At 45.4% G+C, this 22,449-nt stretch overlaps 2 protein-coding genes across 4 annotated transcripts; both read left to right on the top strand.

Moving 5' to 3' along the window:
* The first annotated feature begins 74 nt into the window (after positions 1-74).
* On the top strand, positions 75-5,954 carry hsp90aa1.2 (heat shock protein 90, alpha (cytosolic), class A member 1, tandem duplicate 2). The gene is made up of 11 exons (XM_058057059.1): positions 75-243; positions 1,582-1,734; positions 2,862-3,228; positions 3,296-3,429; positions 3,706-4,026; positions 4,100-4,265; positions 4,339-4,529; positions 4,612-4,759; positions 4,832-5,100; positions 5,179-5,512; positions 5,585-5,954. Exons 2-11 carry the CDS (start codon positions 1,582-1,584, stop codon positions 5,692-5,694), a joined length of 2,193 nt encoding a protein of 730 aa, XP_057913042.1. The 5' UTR covers positions 75-243; the 3' UTR covers positions 5,695-5,954.
* Positions 5,955-6,238: 284 nt separating this feature from the next.
* On the top strand, positions 6,239-21,364 carry ppp2r5cb (protein phosphatase 2, regulatory subunit B', gamma b). 3 transcript variants are annotated; one of them, XM_058057295.1, is made up of 16 exons: positions 6,239-6,394; positions 6,836-6,907; positions 8,028-8,190; positions 16,482-16,681; positions 17,520-17,630; positions 17,735-17,827; positions 17,897-18,027; positions 18,105-18,164; positions 18,247-18,355; positions 18,560-18,613; positions 18,959-19,129; positions 19,200-19,327; positions 19,413-19,514; positions 20,060-20,132; positions 20,214-20,330; positions 20,443-21,364. In XM_058057295.1, exons 1-16 carry the CDS (start codon positions 6,368-6,370, stop codon positions 20,575-20,577), a joined length of 1,746 nt encoding a protein of 581 aa, XP_057913278.1. In that variant the 5' UTR covers positions 6,239-6,367; the 3' UTR covers positions 20,578-21,364. The 3 variants fall into 3 exon arrangements, with proteins under 3 accessions (XP_057913278.1, XP_057913277.1, XP_057913279.1); XM_058057294.1 differs by having other exon boundaries at positions 8,025-8,190; XM_058057296.1 differs by lacking the exons at positions 6,239-6,394; positions 6,836-6,907; positions 8,028-8,190 and adding an exon at positions 12,937-13,122.
* Positions 21,365-22,449: the final 1,085 nt, after the last annotated feature.

Below are 22,449 nucleotides of genomic sequence, written 5' to 3'. Positions count from 1 at the left end.
ATGGCTCTTTCCGTTCGGCCACTGACAACTTCCGCTTGGTTTGTCCCACCTCTTTGCTAACCGACAGCCCATCGGGCCAATCAACAGCCGTTTCGCCACGCCGTATTGAGGAATATTCCAGAGGGTTCTGGAAGCTGTCAGCGTTCTCGAACAGTCTGAAGAAACCTTATAAAGAGGACGAATTTGCCACTTGTGCCGCTTTGAGTCAACGCTGAACTGTAACCACAAACACTGCGGACCAAGGTAAAGGAATGTTTAATTTTGTTAAATTGTTATTGGCATTCGGTTTTACAAATTCAGTTTAAGGATAACTTGAATTTGATTGAAGCTAGCCTGTCACAGACAGTAATGCTAGGTAAATACAGTGGAATAGGGATTTTCATGGTTAGCATCTTTTTGTCATTTTTTTGTGCGCCATTTTTTGTTTATTCATCGCTTGACGAAAAACAACCACATGGACTTTGTAGGTTCATTAGTGTTGCACTTGCCAGACTGGAATTACGTGAAATAGGAGCACTTACGAAACAAAACTAAATGTATTCCCAGTATCACACAAATCTGACATTTAAAAAAAAATCGAAATTTATTATATACTCCTGGTTATTCAGTCAGACAATCCACTTTGTGTGCTTCAAACGGCAATTTCCAATAGAGTTGAATTGGTGGTACCTTCTAGAAGCTTGCAGTTCCCCAGTCAAACCGCTAGGTGCTGCTGTTCAAACCAATATACTGTGATGAAGTTGCTTTTTCTTTGCATTACATGATTGTCTTATGTAGAAGGAATATGCCACCTTTTTATGGCCTAATCAGGGTCACGGGTGAGCTGGAGCCTATCCCAGCTGATTTTTTTTTGTGGGGTACACCCTCGACTGGTCACCAGCCAGGCACAGGAACCATACAAACAAGCAGTGAGTCTCAACATAGCTGATACACATGTTTTTTGGGATGGTTGAGTCAGAGTTCATGGAGAAAACCTACACACTCATCATTGGTTGCCATCCAATTTGCATAACTGCAATTATTGCGTATGTGTAATAACTTCCTGGGTACATAAAACATTCCAGAATAGGAGCCAGCTCTTCTATTTGGCTCATACTAGTAAAACGCCTGAGATATTGTCTTCACAGCACAACTGGTTTTAATTCTCGTAGTGTGTTTGCCATTTGAAAAAAGGCAAAGAACCGTTTGTTCTCCTTTAGGATGACAAAATGCATTGCTAGGTCTTAGGGGGATATTAGCTTGTTTACTCATGCACACATAAGGATTCAGCTGTAAAATTCAAATAACTCTTATGCAACAGTGTTCTTAGAGCAGATTGCCATGGGATTTGGCCATAGATGGATTAATGATGGGCAAGGCGGCAGTCTGTCGCGCCACCTGTTTCAGGGGTGCTCACCTTTTGTTTAAGCCATTACTTAGCATGCTAAACTGCTCACTTCGAATAGCAGTTCAGTTGTAATAAAACATTTGTTACACTTGGCCATAAAAAGAATTACCGTATCCTGTGTTTTTTTTTTCTGCTGTGCCACTAATGTTGTGTGTATATATAAATAATAATGAGCATATGTCTTGTCTGCTTAGATGCCCGAGTTAGTGGACCAACAAATGGAGGAGGCAGAGGTGGAGACCTTTGCATTCCAGGCTGAGATAGCTCAGCTGATGTCCCTCATCATCAACACCTTCTATTCCAACAAAGAGATCTTCCTCAGGGAGCTCATCTCCAACTCCTCCGATGTAAGTTGCTCAGACCTGGATTCTTGTGAAGTGCTTGTTTTGCTTTCTATTGTAAAAAGTGGCGGTTATCAAATATGATTGTCAAGGAGCAATTGTAGCATACAAACACAGCAAAAGATTGGATGCCAGGTAATGTTAGTAGAAGTTTTGAGGGAAGAAGATGCTTACAAAGCCAATTGCCACAGCCGTCATGTGGGAATACAGTAAACCTCGGATATATCGGACTCGGATATATCGGAAATTCGCTCACAACGGACAGATAAAAAAGAACCGATTTTTCTGTAATGCATTTCCAATAAAAATTCATTGCATATATCGGATTTTTTTATAACGGATTTCGCCTATTTCAGACAAAATCTCCAGTCCCGTTCCAATGCATTTCCATTAAATTTCCCTTGCATATATCGGATGGCCGCATCGTTATGCTAATCTTGTTGATGTCACTGGCTATTGTCTTTCTCCTGGCTCCAGATTTAGGACAAATATAAAAGTGAGTGACGTCAATAATACTAGCACAGCAGTGAATGAGATCTTAACCTCACTATTGGAAATAACGTAGGCCTGACGGGCGTAACAGGGCCTAGCTTAATTAACAATTTGTTATGCTCAAGAGTCCAATAAAGTTAAATTCTCATTACCTTACGTCTCTTTTCATTGCCCAGTCCAGGTACATTGGAAACATAGTCAAGGAAGTGCCTTTTTATAACGGATAAAGTCCGATTTACGCATATACCGGATATAAATCCGATATATGCGTAAAACGGACATTTTCCGGTATACGCATTTAACGGATTTCGGACAAAACCAGTGGGAACAATTGAATCCGATATATCCGAGGTTTACTGTATTTATAATGAACCAGGTGAGCCCATCTAGACGAACAAGCCAGTTTGCCAAATTATTCAGTAGTGGTAGCAACAAAATTGTTAATATCTTGGATGGTCAATTTGGGGGATAATAAACATTTCACATTGCACATTCATTGTTTTGTGACGCGACTAAATATGTTTGTCCGGTCAAATTTTTTTATTTTTGTCTTGTTCTCGTGGACACAGTTTTGTGCATTGTCTTGTGAGTCGGATGTCTCGGGACATTGCTAGTAACTCCATTACCATTTTTGTCTGAAGGCTTTGGACAAAATCCGTTATGAGAGCCTTACCGACCCCTCCAAGCTGGATAACGGCAAGGACCTCAAAATCGAAATCATTCCCAACAAAGAGGAAGGCACCCTGACCCTGGTGGACACGGGCATCGGCATGACAAAGGCGGACCTGATCAACAATCTGGGTACCATCGCCAAGTCGGGCACCAAGGCCTTCATGGAGGCTCTGCAGGCCGGAGCGGACATCTCCATGATCGGTCAGTTTGGCGTGGGGTTCTACTCAGCCTACTTGGTGGCTGAGAAGGTGAAGGTGATCACCAAGCACAACGACGACGAGCAGTACGTGTGGGAGTCTTCGGCCGGAGGCTCGTTTACAGTCTCAGTGGACCACCGTAAGTACAGCTAATGAGATTTGTTTTGCCCTTCAGCCATGTTGGAACTTACTTTGTCTCCATTCAGACGAGCCAATCGGACGTGGCACCCGCGTCATTCTGCATCTCAAGGATGACCAGACGGAATATCTGGAGGAGCGGAGGATTAAAGAGATTGTGAAGAAGCACTCGCAGTTTATTGGCTACCCCATCACGCTCTACGTAAGTGATACGTACAACTCCTCCTGCAGGAGCTTGGACATGTGAACAATCACAGCTGGTTGTTTTTATGCAGCTACATTCACGGTTTGGTAGCTACTTCATGCAGGTTAAAGGTCACAGATCAGTTATCCTTAAATGCTAAATTTAGGCAAAAAAACACAAAATATGTTTAAAAAGCCATATTTTTGACCAATACGGCGTATTTAACCACAAAACATGATTTATGAATAAATCTGCACTTATTTCTTTGTGACTCACTATGAAGTTCTCATTCAGGTCGAGAAAGAGCGAGACAAGGAGGTGAGTGACGACGAGCTGGAGGAGGAGGACAAGGAGAAAGACAAGGACGAGGAAGAGGAGGAGAAGGACGAGGACAAGCCCGAGATCGAGGACGTCGGCTCGGACGACGAGCACGACCATGACAAGTCCTCCGACAAGAAGAAGAAGAAGAAGATCAAGGAGAAGTACATCGATCAGGAGGAGCTGAACAAGACCAAGCCTCTGTGGACGCGGAACCCAGACGACATCACCAACGAGGAGTACGGCGAGTTCTACAAGAGTCTGACCAACGACTGGGAGGACCACCTGGCTGTCAAGGTTTACTTGAGCATCCCAACCTGGAAGTTTGTTGTCTTGAGTTTGTCATAACAAATTCCACGCTCTTTTACAGCACTTTTCAGTCGAAGGCCAGCTGGAGTTCCGCGCCCTTCTGTTTGTGCCTCGCCGGGCTCCTTTTGACCTCTTTGAGAACAAGAAGAAGAAGAACAACATCAAGCTGTATGTGCGAAGGGTCTTCATCATGGACAACTGTGATGAGCTCATCCCTGAATACCTCAGTGAGTACGGGACTTCACACACAAACACTGGCAACATACAAAGAGACTCATCGTCTTTTCCAAATCTTCTCAGATTTCATCAAGGGCGTGGTGGACTCTGAGGACCTGCCCCTCAACATCTCCAGAGAGATGCTGCAGCAGAGCAAGATCCTCAAGGTAATCCGCAAGAACCTGGTCAAGAAATGCCTGGAGCTCTTTACCGAGCTCGCAGAGGACAAGGAGAACTACAAGAAATGCTACGAGCAGTTCTCCAAGAACATCAAGGTCAGCATCTAGAAGATCTTCAGTGCAACTTTCTGTCCAAATGCTCAAAGAATGAATGCACAATGTGTTTGGTTTCTTTTAGCTCGGCATCCACGAGGATTCCCAAAACAGGAAGAAACTATCCGAGCTGCTAAGGTACTACACCTCATCCTCTGGAGATGAGATGGTGTCCTTGAAGGACTACGTGACGCGCATGAAGGACAACCAGAAACACATCTACTACATCACTGGTGAGTGTGCTGCTCTATGGTTCATCTTAAACCCAACAAGCCGCCATCATGACATGAATGTCTGGATTCCAGGGGAGACCAAGGACCAGGTGGCCAACTCTGCCTTCGTGGAGCGCCTCCGCAAGGCCGGCCTGGAGGTCATCTACATGATTGAGCCCATCGACGAGTACTGCGTCCAGCAGCTGAAGGAGTTTGAAGGCAAGAACCTGGTTTCTGTCACCAAGGAAGGCCTGGAGCTGCCTGAGGATGAGGACGAGAAGAAGAAGCAGGAGGAGAAGAAGGCTCAGTTTGAAAATCTCTGCAAGATCATGAAGGACATCTTGGAGAAGAAAGTGGAGAAGGTGCGTGTTGTAAACCCTTGGAGAGTTAGGAGCATTCTCGCTGGTGTTCAGACTTTTAATAGTCCATCTCCTGCACAGGTCACCGTCTCCAACCGCCTGGTCTCCTCGCCATGCTGCATCGTCACCAGCACCTACGGCTGGACGGCCAACATGGAGAGGATCATGAAGGCCCAGGCACTGAGGGACAACTCCACCATGGGCTACATGGCGGCTAAGAAGCACCTGGAGATCAACCCCGACCACCCCATCGTGGAGACCTTGAGGGTGAAGGCCGAAGCGGACAAGAACGACAAGTCTGTGAAGGACCTGGTCACACTGCTCTTTGAGACGGCGCTGCTTTCCTCGGGGTTCACGCTGGACGACCCCCAGACCCACTCCAACCGCATCTTCCGAATGATCAAGCTGGGTCTCGGTGAGTACGCCACACATGACTTGTTTTCTGCTTATTGGTCCTCTTATCCGCACGTTTCTGCTCTTCCTCCAGGCATCGACGACGACGATATGATGGCGGACGCCACAGCCACGCCCCCCACTGAGGAGATGCCCCCGCTTGAAGGTGACGACGACACATCCAGAATGGAGGAAGTGGACTAGAACAGCTACTCCTCAGGCATAATGCATATGTGTAACAAACATTAGTATTACACATGTTTAAAACCTGGAAATCTTCCCCTTAACTTTTTGAATTCTTTACGTTTTGTTCATCATGCAGTTCTTATAGTTTCTTTTTGTATCTTATCTACTGTTTCTTTATTTTGTATTTATTAATGTTCCATGACTAACTGTAAATACAGTACTACAGAGGTGATGCTGTTAAAACGGTGGGACACTCTAATAAATGTTTAATGCCACAACTGCTCGCTGTGTCTTTATATGTATGAAAAAAATCTATTTTTCAGTCATTCCAGTGGAAATAAGTAGTAAGAATACTCTCGCCACTGAATATAATACATGGAAATACTCAGCAGTAACCCTTGAACTCCTCAAAACGCAAATTTTATTAAAAATAGCAGAAGGATTATATTAAATCACGGCTTCGCTTTGTGGCCAGCAGGGGGGAGTCTCCCTCTGGACTCTGGACTTTCGCAACGAAGCAGACGTCACTAGACGCGCTGTGGTCACCTGACCACAGGCTGTCCAATCAGGCGTTGAGGACGGATTGGACCCGCCTCTTCCCACGGTGTGCTTCGCCCTGAGTGAGTCGCTGTGGTTTCGCTAGTGGAGGATCCGAGAGGGGAAGCAAGGGCGGCGACACTTGCCGAATACAATGCCGAATAAAACGAAAAAGGACAAGGTGAGTGCGGGGAACCATCCGCCATGATTACACGATAGCACGAATGCAGCCGTACGTGAGAATATCATGAAGCTAGCAGTACACTTCATCACTACTGTAGCATCAGCTAGCAATCACCAGCTAGCCGCTATGCTGCAGATATGTTAGCTTTTTTTTGCTACCTCGCCCTAATTAAACTAAACTCCCTTATCTACACGTCAAATATTAAAATTTAAATCCACATACCTCCCCCATTGCAATCTGCGGTTGTTTAGTCGGCTTTCAAACCCCGCAATCTCAGCCTAAAAGTGAAATCTGGGTTCGTGTCAGTACCGTTAGCTAGCTTGTCAAGCTGGCTTGTTGTTCTGGAGCTATAATAAGCTTGCATGCTGCTTTGTGATTGCCAACTTGTGTGCTGCTGCGCTTTGCCCCACTCAAAAGCTGCTTTTGTTTTGCTTTCAGGACTCGTCAAAATCTGGCAAAGTGGGTAAAAGCGGAGGAGGTGGAGGAGGACAAGAAAATTCACAGCATGAGGTAAGCTAAAGACACACAAGCAGCCCCAAAAGTTTCTTGGAACTTTTATTAGCAGGTTTTTCCCTCTAAACTATTCCTAGTAATCTGTGTGGGGTGAGAGTGATATTGATATTATATTTATTTTTAAAACTTTAAAAAACATGTATAACAAGTTTGTTTCTGCCTTGTAGTAATGAGTGGAGAAAAACAGTTCTATTTCTCCATGTTATAATTTATTAACAAGCAACAGAACCAATGTCGTAAGAGCTGTACGACAGCCCAGCATTCATTCATTTTCTACCGCTTATCCTCACGAGGGTCGCGGGGGTGCTGAAGCCTATCCCAGCTGTCTTTGAGCGAGAGGCGGGGTACACCCTAAAGTGGTCGCCAGCCAATCACAGGGCACATATAAACAAACAACCATTCCCACCCACATTCATACCTATGGACAATTTGGAGTGGCCAATTAACCTAGCATGTTTTTGGAATGTGGGCGGAAACCGGAGTACCCGGAGAAAACCCACGCATGCATGGGGAGAACATGCAAACTCCACACAGAGATGGCTGAGGGTGGAATCGAACTCGGGTCTCCTAGCTGTGTAGCCTGTGCGCTAACCACTCGCAGCCTGGCAGCCCAGCAGTTCATTTTAAAGTGCATGCAGAGGTAAATAAAGCTGTTGGATGCTGACCACTGATATTTGTGACTGCAATATTGCGAGTAAAATAATTGAATGAAAAGCTATATCACAGCTGCTTGATGCCAATGTTTTTGAGGAGGCTCTCATTAGAGATGCTGGTGGTTATTTGCTGTTGTGGTGGTGTGGGTTGTCTAATTTGCTATGATGCATCTCATCTGTATGGATGCTGTGGGGGAGAGTGGGAAAAAACAGTTGCGTTTTGTGCTTTTTTTTAATGTTGCAAGCAAGACTGATTTGCCTGTGAGTGCTCTTAGATGGCTGGGGACCCGTTGTTTGTTGAACATATTAGCCAACAGGCAGTGCCATGAATACATCTGGACCATCACGAATGAATGATTGAATTTACACGCCAGCAGGTTGCAAGTTGAAAACCCGCCGGGGATGACGGGGTTGTATTGCAGTGATGCAACGGGGCATAACCCGGCATGTGTCCCCCTCAGCAGGGCTCCAACAGGAAGAGCGGCAACAGCATTCCTCCGACCACGCAGCTGCTGAAGGGGAAGCTGCCGGGCGCCCAGACACCCGTCAAGAAGGACAAGCGGCAGAGCTCCTCTCGCTTCAGCCTGAGCAACAACAGGGAGCTGCAGAAGCTGCCCGCGTTCAAAGGTGAGCTCAGACCCGGTCTTGGCCATCAGTGGAGGGATTCTGTATTTTTTAATTTCAACCCAGAAAAATCACCCGGAAGCTTGACATAACCCAGGATTTTCCTGTTAGCAGCGAGGGGGTGGGGGGTGACAGGGGATAAAGACATGCTGTTTGCTTGCAGTCGGGTGCAGTGTGATGCAATCAACCTTAAATTCTGCTTCAATCTCCGCCGGTGTCCGTTTTTGCCCTGTTGCTCATGCATGTCAATTGTGGCGTATGAAAGATGGCAATCTTGTTAGACGGATGCACATGCACACCTCCCTCGTTTTAATACTCAGCCAGCCCGTGACACTGGGCAGCGCACGGAAACAAACACGGGTGGCGGAGGGGCGGGGGGCATTGACTTTGCACTGGATTTATGCCAAGTGTCTATATTTAGTGGTAATCCAGATAAAGCTTTAATTCTGCGGCCCTTGTGTTGCACAATGTCGCCAATGACCAGATCAGCAACACTGTCGCTCCTCTTCCTGCCCCCCGCCCCCCACCCACTAATATGCACAATGCTCTTAAAACCTACAGTCCTCATTTTTTTTGCCGTACTGTCAGTGACATGAGTGGCGCCCCCAATGTGTTGTGGTCAGAACGCTTTAGAACAACTGTTGTCAAATGGTCATGAATGATGTGTGTTATTTACATATAATTATGTGTTTTTAGAGGAACATATTAAGGAAAAGAGTAGAATTATAACTGCTTGCATACAAATAAACTCAAATGGTTTATTTAAAAAAATGACAATGGATGCGACCATAGAAGCTCATTTTTTTAACAGTTCAGTCATTGGTTGTATACACTTGTCATTCTTTTAGGGCGTTTAATTGGTTCCAAACCTGGCCATGTTAAATCAATGTTTTTGCATAAATAAATGGAATATTTCCAAAGTTAGAGCATACCCGCTTGACTTTCTAAATGCAGTTTGTAATATTATTAGAGCACCGGCAGCGCCCCAAAAATTTTGACACCCTTCTGGTTGGCCATCAGCTTGCTCAACTGCCGAAAGTACCAGGCAATCTGTTAAGTGGGATGCCGATGTTCTTTTGTTGTTCTTCAATTGCCGTTTTTATAGTATTGAAATGTTTGGCAGACAGCCTGGTACATTATTCTTGAAGGAGTTGCAACAGTTTTCTAAAGGCCATGGCGTTAGAGACCAGGAAGTACCTTATCTATTATATATAACGACGGTATTCTGTGGAACACTGAAGGTTTTATTTAAGTGTGCATAGAAACCTGCACACCCGACTTGACAATGACTTTATGCAACGCAATGCAATAAAACGCCGCTTATCAGCGTGAGAGCAGGCCATCCTCGTACTGGAAATGCCACCAAAGTAGCGAGACGCCACTCCACTCCGAGGGCGTCTTTGTCACAGCCGTCGCCTGGCAACCCGTCAGGAAGCACCAGCGGCGTAATTGTTCATTAAATGTAACATAACAGCTTGATTATCCTCTACCATTTCATCTACCTAATGTTGTGACCATTGAGTGGAGACGTTTGGAAAGCAGCAACCAAGTTAGCGCACATACAGTGTGCATAAACACAGTGACATAACACCGTTATTACCCCGTCAACATGGCTGATAAAGGCCCCCCTCCCCCATTATCCCATGGTGATGTTCCTACTGGCTAGCACAGCAGACTGGCTCAGCCTTGAGAGCTACATTGAAACAGCAGGCAGTCATGGATTTCATATTGTTTAAAAAAAAAAGGTGTTACTGGCAACGCAGAGTGTGAACTGACCCGCTGAACAACAACAGTTGTTCCTGTCGCTGTGTGTGTCCTTTTTCTCACAACACGCGTGGCTCATGGGGCACGGCTTTAAGTGTTTGTCGCCCCCTGCTGGTCGGTGGGAAGCAATGCCTAATGGAGCGAACTTGTTGATGTTTTTTTGGGTTGGTTCAGTGTTGTATTAGAGCAGGGGGTGTCCAAACTACATACAGAAATATGAAAGTAACAAACCCAGAGAAAAATATGTACATTTGTTCCTGGCCTGACCGCCATCGGTGAATTTTTGTGAAGCAGAATGCAGCCGGATAGAATATTTCCATAGTTATAGCAGAGAAAACCTGTTTATGACTTTCTAAATATAGTTTTTACCATTTTAGAGCTCTGCAAACATGAAATAACCACCCTATAGTCACTTTTACACTACTTTTATTCTTTGTTTACATCACATTGCTCAGCAGTGACATATCAGAGGACCGCCTCAAGGTAGCAAGCTAACTAGTAGCTTTTCCAATTTACTTTTGTAAACTTAAGTGTTTGAAACAGTCGGTAAGAAGGACAAAGAAGCCAAAAACGAAACCACTTCCACACTGAATCTCAGCCATGGCTTGTCCGTCATGGCTGTGGCATGTCTGCTGGGCTCTTTGTTCATAAGGAGTATTGTGACGCAGATATGAAGGGTTTAAAGATGAATTCTATTCTCAGAGGATGCTGAAGGGGCTGGAAAAAGGACAGTGAAGCCTTTGTTGCAAGAGATCGTTGGGGCGTCTCTCTCTCTCTGCAAATAGACTGCAGCAGGCCCTAAGCGCTGGTTACAAAGGGGCCATGACTATGATGGCGTGGGTGAAGATCAGCAGATGTCCTGTGTTGTTGCATCCCTGCGCGTCTTGTCTGCTGCCGACCGGCGAGCTTAGTCACGCTACAGCGGCCAGAAGCGGCCCCATGACCGTGCAACACGGTGCAAAAGACAGAGGCCTTTTCATGCGGCCCTGAATACACCTTCCAGCGTCGTGAAACAACTTGGCGTTGTTCTGTTTGACTGTGTTTTGCTGACAACACTATTTTCCACCACAACAAAAAATGCAATTGAATGCAACACCACCTTTTAAAGTTAGAGGTTTTGTCATTGTTCCAAAATGCTGACTACCATCACCAATAACATCGATCCCAGGCAGTGTTTCCATACATATTGCTTTCATCCTTTCTGTCGATAAGCTTGCAGCCTGGGTGGAGTGCCTCTTGCAGGCTTGCACATCCTGTGTCGCTCACGGCGAGAAGACTTCCTGCCTTCCTGTTTTCTTTCACATACACCTGGGCTCCTGCTGGGGCCTCCCAGACGGCCATCTGTCACACGCACGCACTCACCACTGCCAGAAATAGCCTTTTGGATGACAACCGTGTCGCCCTTTTCAATGTGAGCGTTTGAGGAACTTCTGTTCACGTTTGGCCACAGTTGTCGTTTGTTTGCGGGATTGCACAAATTCTAAAAATGAACACTTGCTGCAGGGCCAGCATTCAGTCTGCCGGGCCAGTCAGAAGTTTCCACACACCTCGGGAAGTCAACACTTTCACTTTCCTGTCACCGTGATTACGCCAGAACTTTTACTGATTCTGTCAAAGCAGAAGTGCCATGTTATACACAGTATGAATTAGGAATGCTCCCATCGATTGGCCACTGACCAATAACGTCTGATTTCTGTAAATAAACAAAAAACCCACTCCATGTGCGCTGTGCCACGTAGGGTTGCCAACGCTTTGTCCCGGATTGTCACAGGAATCAGCGCTACTCTGTAAGACCTCAATGGTTTGAGTTTGGCATCTTGACACAGATTACACCAATCCATGCTAATCCATGTGTTTGATCACGCCCTTATCAAGCCTATTCTTGACCAACTGTTTTTGCATCTTTTTTTGTCCTGTCCTGCCATTGGGGCAGATTTGGTTATTGATGTAAATTCCCTTACATATGCTAAACAGATTTGCTCTGCTAGGGAAAAGTGGAAGCTACACCTTCCTTGTTATATGGAGTATTATTTGGCTATATTTGATGTTTTGTGGCCGGACCGGAGCATGAGGGGATAGACAACAGGGGGACATCTTGCATCTTTGTTGACATGTTTTGCCTAGCTGACACTGGCGGCTAGCTAGCTGGGTATCTGCCTAGCTTTTGGTCGTTGGACTCCACATGCGACTGTTTCTCGCAATGAGATCAATGTGTTTCCTCCAAGATTCTGGACTTGTTTTGTCTGAGGAGGAGAAAAAAGAAAGCTACATTGTGAAATAGGCCTTGCTGACCTTGTGAACCCACTCATGTACAAAATTGGACTACTTCAGGTTCTCAGGTTTTGATCTCAGGTGTGATACTATAAATGTGCACGTGTGACGGCGCTCAGATGATCCAGCTGATGATCCAACTCGCCGATCACCCTGAACAGGATAAGCTGTAGAAAATGAAGGAATGCTTGTATTAAAATGCATTGGTCATGTGTTGCCACCACTGTTTGCCCGCAGCAGCATATCGAGCATTCTCCCCCCTCATAGTTTGATTCCAATGATTTGTGCTACTATCAGGACCCACTAAGCATAACGGAGCTAAAAACAGTAACAATTGGTCAGTTATGTATACTGAGCGTTATAAGATGTAGATAATTGTTGTATTGTGATGCTATAGGCAGTATTACAGTATTGTAAAGTTAGTGGTGATGATCCTGCCATGGTGGAGTTCCTTGTTAGCATGTAGCTTGAAATGAGCGTGTTTTGTTGTGTGAATGCCTTGACTTGTCAGGCTTGTGTTTACATTTCAACAACGGATGGCGGCCTTCACGTTTGCATTCGGGGAAGAAAAACATCCTCCAATCAATGCTTCAGCCCCTCCCCTTTCCCGCCCACGCTCTGTCAGCCCAGCCCTCCCCTCCTCTTTGTTTATTCCGGCGGCCGGCCCCCCCACGTGATCTCAGCCGGCCTATCAGGCAGGTTGACATCACGGCACTAGCCGCTTTCCCTCGGGCAGGGGGGAGCTTCATTTTCTGCTCCCAGTGTTAAAATGGAGGCCGGCTCCTCTCCTGTCCTCTCCCTGGCTGATGTCGGCATGTGCTAGAGCGTCCAGTGGGATGGTTCTGGATGCAGTGGGCTCCAACGGGCCCGTCCAGCCTGTGGCCCTCATGCATTTTGGAGGTGAGAGCAGGAAATGTTGCCTCCTCTTGTAGCGCTGCGGGATCTTTGTGTGTTCTCCATGGTTGTGTAGCAACTCGCGTACTTGTCAGGTGACTTCTGGAAGTTACTTTAAGTTTGGGGTTTGATTGGAGCAGCGTAGCTTAGGAAGCAGAGAGTAGGGGGGACTGCTCTTTGGATTCTCCCTTCCCCCACAAGCACTCCTGATCTCCTGAGCAACTCCTGAGCAAGTGAGGTCAAAGCTTGTGTTTGTCTCGCCATCAGGCTATTTCACATTTTTTCCCCCTGGAAAAACATTCCAGTCCATGCAAAACCGAGGGAGGCTTATCACCCATTTATGAGTTTCCTGTGCTCGCTCGTGCAAGGAAAAGGTTACGTGTGCAGGAGCTCGCAGGTGCGCCGCGCTCGGTGGTTGGCCTCTTAATATTTCATTTCTCACAGAAACCCAAGTGCTTTCTGTGCAACGGGAGCCGCTCAACCTCTCCACGCCGGCTGCATCAGATGTGGGAGCACTTGGTAAAAGAGCAAACATTAACCACAGGACTTTGGGATTTCTTTTGCCCAACACAGCAATGCTCCCCAAGGCCAACGGGAAAATATGCATGATACAAACTGTTGCTAAATTGTTACAAATTCCAATGTGTTGTCTTAGCAACAAGCAGCATATCATGCCCTGTCTCCTTTCATATTTTGTTAACAATTATATATCTCAATACCCAATAGGCATGAAGTGGAGGATGCTTTTTTTTATTAGCTAGCAGTTTGGGGTTCGGTATCCTCTCTTTCGGCAATGCAGCAAGGACTTGCAGAATATAATGAATATAATGTCTCCTTTCAATGTTTGATTACAGTTAAACAAAGCAGCCAATATCCATTAAGAGTGACATGCAGTGGATGTTTTTTTAATTATCCATTTTATTTATTAATTTATTTTTAGTTCAGTTTCTTTGAAACAGCGGGACACCAGTTGTGGTCCAATGTCGTTTTCTTTTCTGAAGTGCAGTGAAGACTTGCAGCAAGCAGCATTTCATGCACTCCTCGGCGGCGTTGTCGCTGATCAGGCTCATGATGTACTCGTTGTTCCAGTAGTAGAAGCGCTCGCAGGGTGACGGATGCGATGTCTCCTTTTCATCATGCAATGAACCAACTAGCCAATACCCATTTACAATGAATGCAGTGGTTGTTTTTCATAATGTTTTTTTTCATTAACTTATTTCAGTTCAGCAAGTAGCGTATCATGCACTCATCTCCTTGCATAGCTCATTTCCATGATGCCAGCATTACCCCGCTATTTCCAGCTGTTTCTAGGGGTTTCTTGGGGCCCTAATCCAAATGTGGGGTCCAACATTGTCTTGTTTTTCTGCAATGTCGCGAAAAGTAGCATTAAGTAGCATATCATACACTAGCCAGGACCCGTTTACAATGATATTCTGTGGTTATGTTCTGTATCACCTGCGAGTCATGAATCTGCTAGGAGTAGAACACAGGTAATCTTGCATATTTTTAATACACTGTCCCTCTCCATCAGTTCATGTGTGAGGCCGGCACACCTCAAATGTTTGCCATCATATTTTTATGCCCGTTTCAGATCAAATCCAATCCTGATTTGACATAAGCCCATCACAATGTGCCTCTAAGCAGGAAGCGATGTTTTCAACTAGCATTGCTAGCGCCTCTTTACTCCACAGGAAGTGCTGTGTGCTTGTGCCAAATGGTGAAAGACAAATGTGTTACATGAGTAAAGAAAAAAAAAAGTCCTGTTAAGACTTGTGGCTGCTGCAGTTGATTTTTGTAAGGTCAGCGGGCGTCTCTGAGTGTAGCGTACGATTGACTCGAAGCAGCAGCTGCACCACGCATCTTTACCGACTTTAACCCCCTCCGTCCAAAGTCCTGCCTCTCCGCCTGTGGTCGCCATGGTGACATTTGCATGTGTGTTGTTAATGTGGCTGCCTTGACGCCCAAATGTCTGACTTTGAGGAACAAGTCAGCGCTGGCCCTGGCGGAGGAGGCGGCGGCGGCGAGAGCAGAAATGCTGTACAGTGTTCCTCGTGCAGCTTCAGTGGCCGCATTGATGCGAGCGTGTCATCGCTTTTGTGTGCACGAGCTACGCAAGCGTCTTTAGGATTTTTATTTTTAATTTTTTGTTCATATGGTTGCTCAGCCGCTGCATAATTGATGAAGCGGTGACACTCTGAATTATTGATTGTCTTGACACCATGTTGCCCCCGCTGCTGCTGCAGAATCCAGCCTGCCTGTTGGCATCAGAAAAGTTTTACTGCAGCAGTTGCCACAGAAATGCATCATGCTTGTGTTTTCATCGGAAACGTATGATAAAAAAAAACATAAAAAACATTTAGAAGTCGTACAACACATTTAATTATTCGCATTTTGACTTCATGTTGTTTTACCGACAAACTTTTCAGCATAAAGCTTTTGTGTAATATTCTATAATATCATGTCATTGTGTATGGTTAAAAAAAAGAAATAAAAAACTAAATTATATTATGTATTCATAAATTATAATTAGGAATTGGATTTGACAGCAAAAAACTTTTTTTCACAATAGTGACAATAATAAGTATAGTAAGAGGATAAGCGGTAGGAAATGAATTATGTAACGAATGTAATGAATTAAAACGGTTTAATCTAAATTAAATTCATACAAATATTCAAATATTAACAAATAAATGAATAGTACAATCTAAAATAAACTGTTTTTTCACAAGCATTTTTTTCAAGCTTTTGCTTGCAGGCCACATACAATGATTGTGGGGCAGAATCCAGCCCCTGTGCCTTGGGTTTGACACCTGTTTACTAGGCCATACGTGGCATTTATACGCGGTATTTATGAGGGCGCTGTCATAAGGAGTGTCAGGGCACCTTTCCTAACATTAAATTCACAAGCGAAGAAGAAGTCAACACCAGAGGGGAAGAAGGTGTGTAGAGACCTATCATACAGCCATATTTCAACACTTCTTTAAAATAGACTGAAAATTGAACGTGTGTATTTAGTTACATTCTCCAAGCAACACATTTTTCTATTGATATCATCATCACTGCACATTACTGAGAGTCTCCAAGGCAGAAGCATTTTAGAAAGCATACTGGAACAAAACGTTTCAATTTGTGTGTCTGACTGCGTCACAAGCTCAGCCGGATGAATTCTCGGCAGTCGAGTTGTGGTGTGTGACGTGTGATGTACAGGATGTGCACCGCTTTATGAGTTCCAATACAAGACGTCTGCATTTTAAAGACGATAACGCTCAGGTTTCACCCTGCCACGGGTCACAAGGTGTTCATTTGACAAGAACTTTCTATGAGTGACCACTTCACGCCCCCCTTTCTCCTTCGCCGTGTTGCAGATGTGCCCCCTGCGGAGCAGGAGAAGCTCTTCATCCAGAAGCTTCGGCAGTGCTGCGTCCTCTTTGACTTTGTCTCGGACCCGCTGAGCGACCTGAAATGGAAGGAGGTGAAGCGGGCGGCGCTGAGCGAGATGGTGGAGTACATCACACACAACAGGAACGTCATCACGGAGCCCATCTACCCCGAGGTGGTTCACATGGTCAGTATGCTCTCTGGGTAGTATGGTGGATACATGCAGCGAGTAGTACCACTGTCTATAGAAGAACTTGCTCTCTGGGTCTTGGTTGGTGTTGCTTTGTTAGAAATGAGCCTGGGTGTGTCTGTGTCGCCAGACTGGCGTTCCCATTATACACAAAAAAACATCTTTGATGTCAAGCAAAGCACTGCCTGGGTGATGCACGATGCACAGCTGACCATGGAGGTGCAAATGTTGTTGTTGTTGTTTAATGCAACAGAGCCAGCCAATCACCATGAAAATGCACCCTTCATTTCCACAAGGGCGCTTTGAAGCCCCGGCGATGCCTTTCAATATCAAAGTACAGTTTGACGAAACCGCTTCACAGCCAAGTCGGATGCTCTTGAATGCCTCACGACACATTTGTTGAGTTTGCTCCACGTCACATGATTACAAATGATGTACTGGAGTATAATAGTGGCTGGAAGGACACGGTGGTTTCTGCACCCACCCCCTCCCACAGTGGACAGTTTCAACCAACATTATTCCATTCTTTGGAAAAGCAATAGCTTTGGAGTGAACACATTTCAAGCACTGACAAATACTTTTTGAATGTGAAGCTGTTTTGAAACGTCAGGTTGATGGCTAATGCTAGCTGGCTAATTGTTTCCATTCAAAGTGCAACAAGAATGGGAGGCAGCAGAGCGTAGACTTGGGTGTCTGACAGAATGGAAGCAAGCCACTTCCTGTTACACGGAAGCTAACATTGCCTAAGACATAAACATAGCCGTGATTTTTATCCATCCATCCATCCATGTTCGATTTATGTTCAATTCTTGTCTCTGATTGTCTTTGTCCTCAGTTTGCCATCAACATGTTCCGGACGTTGCCGCCGTCCTCCAACCCTACAGGCGCTGAGTTCGACCCCGAGGAAGATGAGCCCACCCTGGAGGCCGCGTGGCCGCATCTGCAGGTGCAAAACAACAGAAAAATACATCTCATTCGCAATAAATCCACTTATCCATTATACCAGGCTGGATTTTTGATATGTGCTTTTGTATGTTCTTCCTTTCCCAGCTTGTCTATGAATTCTTTCTACGCTTCTTAGAGTCGACAGACTTTCAACCTAACATAGCCAAAAAGTATATTGACCAGAAGTTTGTAATGCAGGTGAGTGGTGCCCCCTATTTAAAGTTTTTATTTGAAAGTGTATTTAAAAGTGTGTCCTCCTGCGCTCAGCTCTTAGAACTGTTTGACAGTGAAGACCCCAGGGAGCGAGACTTTTTAAAGACCACTCTGCATCGCATCTACGGCAAGTTCCTGGGCCTGCGAGCGTACATTAGGAAGCAAATAAATAACATATTTTATAGGTGAGTGCACTGCAGTGTGTTTAATGCTTTAACAGTATTCTATATATCAAGTCTTCCTTTTTTTTCCTTTGTTGCAGATTCATTTATGAGACAGAGCATCATAACGGAATTGCAGAGTTACTGGAAATATTAGGCAGGTAAGAAGGAGCGAATGTGTTTTTTTTATGCTTAGCAATGATGTAGTATTTTCCTCTAACACTATGCTTTTGTCACTTCCAGTATAATCAATGGATTTGCGTTACCTTTAAAAGAAGAACACAAGATATTCCTATTGAAAGTTCTGCTGCCGTTGCACAAAGTCAAGTCGTTGAGTGTTTACCACCCACAGGTAAGGTCGCTAAGTGTTCAAAACAAAAAGGCTATTACCAATCAAGCAGTTAAATATATTTCAATATTTTGTGTCATGAGCATCATTTCTACTTCTGCTTCTCTCTACATTACACATTTTCTCTCACCCCCCTTTTTTAGTCATTGTATTCTTCCAATGTGCAGTGGGTGACTAATGTGTTCTAACTAAATAATTCCCCTTTAGCTGGCCTACTGTGTGGTCCAGTTCCTCGAGAAGGACAGCACGCTCACAGAACCGGTAAGCTGCCACTTCTCACTCCTCCTACTGATGATGCAGTGCATCGTATTGGGGGTCGTGTTGGGGAAACTCTTGGCACTCGGCTGCCATTTTGATGCGATGCTGAAAGCAATCCAGGATAGGTCCATACAGTATATGCTAAACTACCTGAACCAGAACTTCCTTCCTGGGTGCATTTATTTCACGTAGCAACATAGAAAGGAACGCGACACCTGGCGTTAAACGCAAAACACAGCAACAGTGAACTTTTCCTGTTACACAACCTCACCAACACTGGTGTTAGATCAATGAAATTCCATGTAATCTTGGAATTTTTTTGCCTCCCATGTGTGTGTGTGTGCGCAGACAGTGATGGCTTTGTTGAAGTACTGGCCAAAGACCCACAGCCCAAAAGAGGTGATGTTCCTCAACGAGCTGGAGGAGATCCTGGACGTCATCGAGCCGTCTGAGTTTGTCAAAGTCATGGAGCCTCTCTTCAGGCAGCTGGCCAAATGCGTGTCCAGCCCCCACTTTCAGGTACCACGGCCCCACCAAGCAAGAACAAGGGGCGTTTCCTCGCATCCCTCACAATGCGTGTGTGCATCAGGTGGCCGAGCGAGCGCTCTACTACTGGAACAACGAGTACATCATGAGCCTGATCAGCGACAACGCCGCCAAGATCCTGCCCATCATGTTCCCCGCCCTCTACCGCAACTCTAAGACCCACTGGAACAAGTCAGTATCCTCCCCCCAACCCCCTCGCCGACATTAACGGCAGCTTTTACGCCCACGTGCGCTAACGGCTGTGCACGCCTTGCAGGACCATCCATGGCTTGATTTACAACGCCCTCAAGCTCTTCATGGAGATGAACCAGAAACTGTTTGACGACTGTACGCAGCAGTTCAGGGCGGAGAAAAGCAAGTAAGGCACTCCATTTCTTTTCTTAAGGCACACTCTGACATTTATAGCGGCCTTTTTCTGGTCCCAAACAGTTGGAAATGAATCATGTGACATTACACACACACACACACACACACAGAGCTGCAGTATGCTAAGTTTATTTGAAACATCCTGGATTGGAAGCTGGTGAGACACCTTAATAAGATTCAGGCTCCTCAGGGAATTGTTTTACTTTCAGTTTAATTTTTTTTTTACAATGTTAAATGAAACTTTATTTGTTATGATTGAATAATTGTATGAATGCAAGGTGCATATATGCCTACACTCCTTCCCCTGGGGGCCGATTGGGACCCATTGGCCCCATGATAACCACGTATTATCCCCATGCATACTGAGTACATGTGCTTGTGATGACAAAAAGCTATTAAAACTAAAAAAAAATCACAATAAATAGTTAAAAAAAAAACCAAAACATAATCTATGCTTCGGTCTGAGGTGAAAACAAAATCTTCACGACCATTTCTATCACACTTGATGAGCGTGAAAACGTTTTGTCTTGCCCACAGAGAAAAAGCCAAATGGAAAGAGCGAGAAGAAGCGTGGCTCAAGATTGAGAATCTCGCCAAGTCCAACCCGCAGGTGAGTCAACAGTCATCGTTGGTCTAGTAATGGTGTTGATGCGCTAAAAGCGGTGTAGCTAATGTAACACAAGTCTCTCAGTTTCTGATATACACCGACCCTGTGGGTTCGGGCGGTCCCACGGACATGGAGACAGACGGACCGCTGCTAGACGACGTCAGCCAGCTGGAAAAGAGGATAGCGGAGGAGGCCACGCAGGTGAGGGCGAGCAGTGTGTGACGGCAGCGTAATGAAAGCGCATCCACATTTAACAAAAGGCTCCGGACGCTTCCATGTGCCTTGGGAAAAACACACTGTGTCACGTGTGAAGCTGCAGAAAGACCAGCGACGAGAGCGCCCGTTGGTGCGGAGGAAATCGGAGCTGCCCAAAGACATCTCCACTGTCACGGCCTTGGAGCTGCACCGGAGAGCCGAGGAGATGTTGACCACGCACGACGGCCACTAACCGGCCGAACACGAGACATCCCGCCAACCTGGACCCAGCCCAGCACAACACACCGGAACTTTCTCACCCCTCACCTGCCCTACTCTCCTCACCTGACACAACAAGGCCGCCCAAACATGGCGGCTTGCCCGGGACAAAGAGCCGCTGGGTCGTCCTCACTCGTCATCACGTTCTGTTTTTCATCCTCCTTCCTCCTCTCCCTCCTTCTCCTCCTCGGTCTTCTGTGCCCTCTTTGACTTTAGTTTCCAGGGTGCGGTGCTGCCCCCTTCTGGTCAGTTCTCTCAGGTGTTTTGTTCCTTTGTGTCTCTTTCTAGATGTCAGGTGCTTTTACCAAAAAAAAACAAACCCAAAACTACTCAAAAAAAAAATAAGCCCCTCCCTTTCCCAGAGGACATGTCCAGTGTAATGTACCACTCATCAATGGAGGCAAGTTTTGTTTTAAAAAGATGTTAATTTTAATGGTTAAGTCCTGAAAAAACTCTTTTAGATGACTGGTGGTAAAGCTATGGAGTCTGACAAAAGTGAGTCCACCTCTCACATTTCAGCAACTGTTATACCATGTCAAGGGATAATACTAGAACCAACGTAAAGGCAAAAAGCTGTGTCCCTTGAGAAGGTAAACAGTCGGAAAGATGCTGAAATGTCAAGGCTGTACACACTTTTCACATATGAACATCTCAGTTTGCTTACTCAGCATCCAGTACAGGCTGCCAATGTGAGGGTCCCAGGAGATGCCCAATGGGGGACTGGTCTCCAGCAGGACCCCCTGCCCCGCCCCGCCCCGCCCTTCACTCATAGAACCGTCGGTAGGGACATGACTGCTTCACACGGAGGTACGTTTGCTTAGAAAACGCCTTTTATCGCAGTGCCTTTTAATGAAAAAAAGAAATGACGGGGATGTTTGCTGAAGTGGTAGCATCGCATCAAGACGTAAGATGAAAGTCCTCCATAAGCACACACCTTGTTTAATCAGCGACATGGTCGCCCCCCCCTGCCCCCTTCCCCCAAAACTTGAACGAACGAAGCACTTCCTGATACACTTGAACGTAAAAAAAAAACAACTTGTAAGACCTTTTGTGTCTGCCCCAAACCCCCCAAGCAGCCCACCAGCGCCCCCTTTCAACTGAATGTGCAAACTGTAAATACAACTCTCATCATCAGTATTGTCTAGATTCACCCCCTTCCCTCCCCACCCTCCCTGCTGGATGCTGTCCCTTCCCAAAAGGCTTTAATATCTGCTTCTATGGAGGCTCTCCTATTTCGACATAAGCTTTTTCTTTTCTTTCCATAAAAAAGTGTCCTTTAGTATACGTCTCATACTAAACGGCTGATGAAATGTTGTACATATACTTTATTAGTTTACCTTGTTATTAACAAATGTTTAGAGGTCATATTTTGTACAAAATGCACCCGCCCCCGCCCCTCTCCGCCTCCCGTGTACAGAAGACAGAAAATAGTTGGTATGTGGCACAGACGTCAACATTTAGAAGTCGTCTAGTTTTATTATTTTTGTTATCAATCATCATGTCTCCAACCTCTCCTCCGTACATAAGCTTTGTGTGTGCGTGTGTGTGTGTGCGTGTGTGTGCGTATGCTTTTATCCAAAACTCCATACATCTGTACATGTATCTATATACAGCAAATAAAGAGAACATGTGACTTTTATATTTTCATCCTAAAAAAAACAATCTGCAAGTCTGCATTGTTTTGTTTTTTTTGTTACTAAACTTTAATAGTAAATGTCAATATTGTACATTGCTGCCCCCTGCTGCCCACGATGTGCTCATGCATCCATTGAAACAATGCATTGATACACTGTTACACATCTCAGGTTTTCTACTACTAACACTTCTATTAGGCCGTTATGTGTCT

This window comes from Doryrhamphus excisus, chromosome 19 (assembly GCF_030265055.1).
Source record: "Doryrhamphus excisus isolate RoL2022-K1 chromosome 19, RoL_Dexc_1.0, whole genome shotgun sequence".
Lineage (NCBI taxonomy): Eukaryota > Metazoa > Chordata > Actinopteri > Syngnathiformes > Syngnathidae > Doryrhamphus > Doryrhamphus excisus.
The sequence above is the reverse complement of the archived record's forward strand: the minus strand, read 5'-3'. Positions and strand labels throughout refer to the sequence as shown.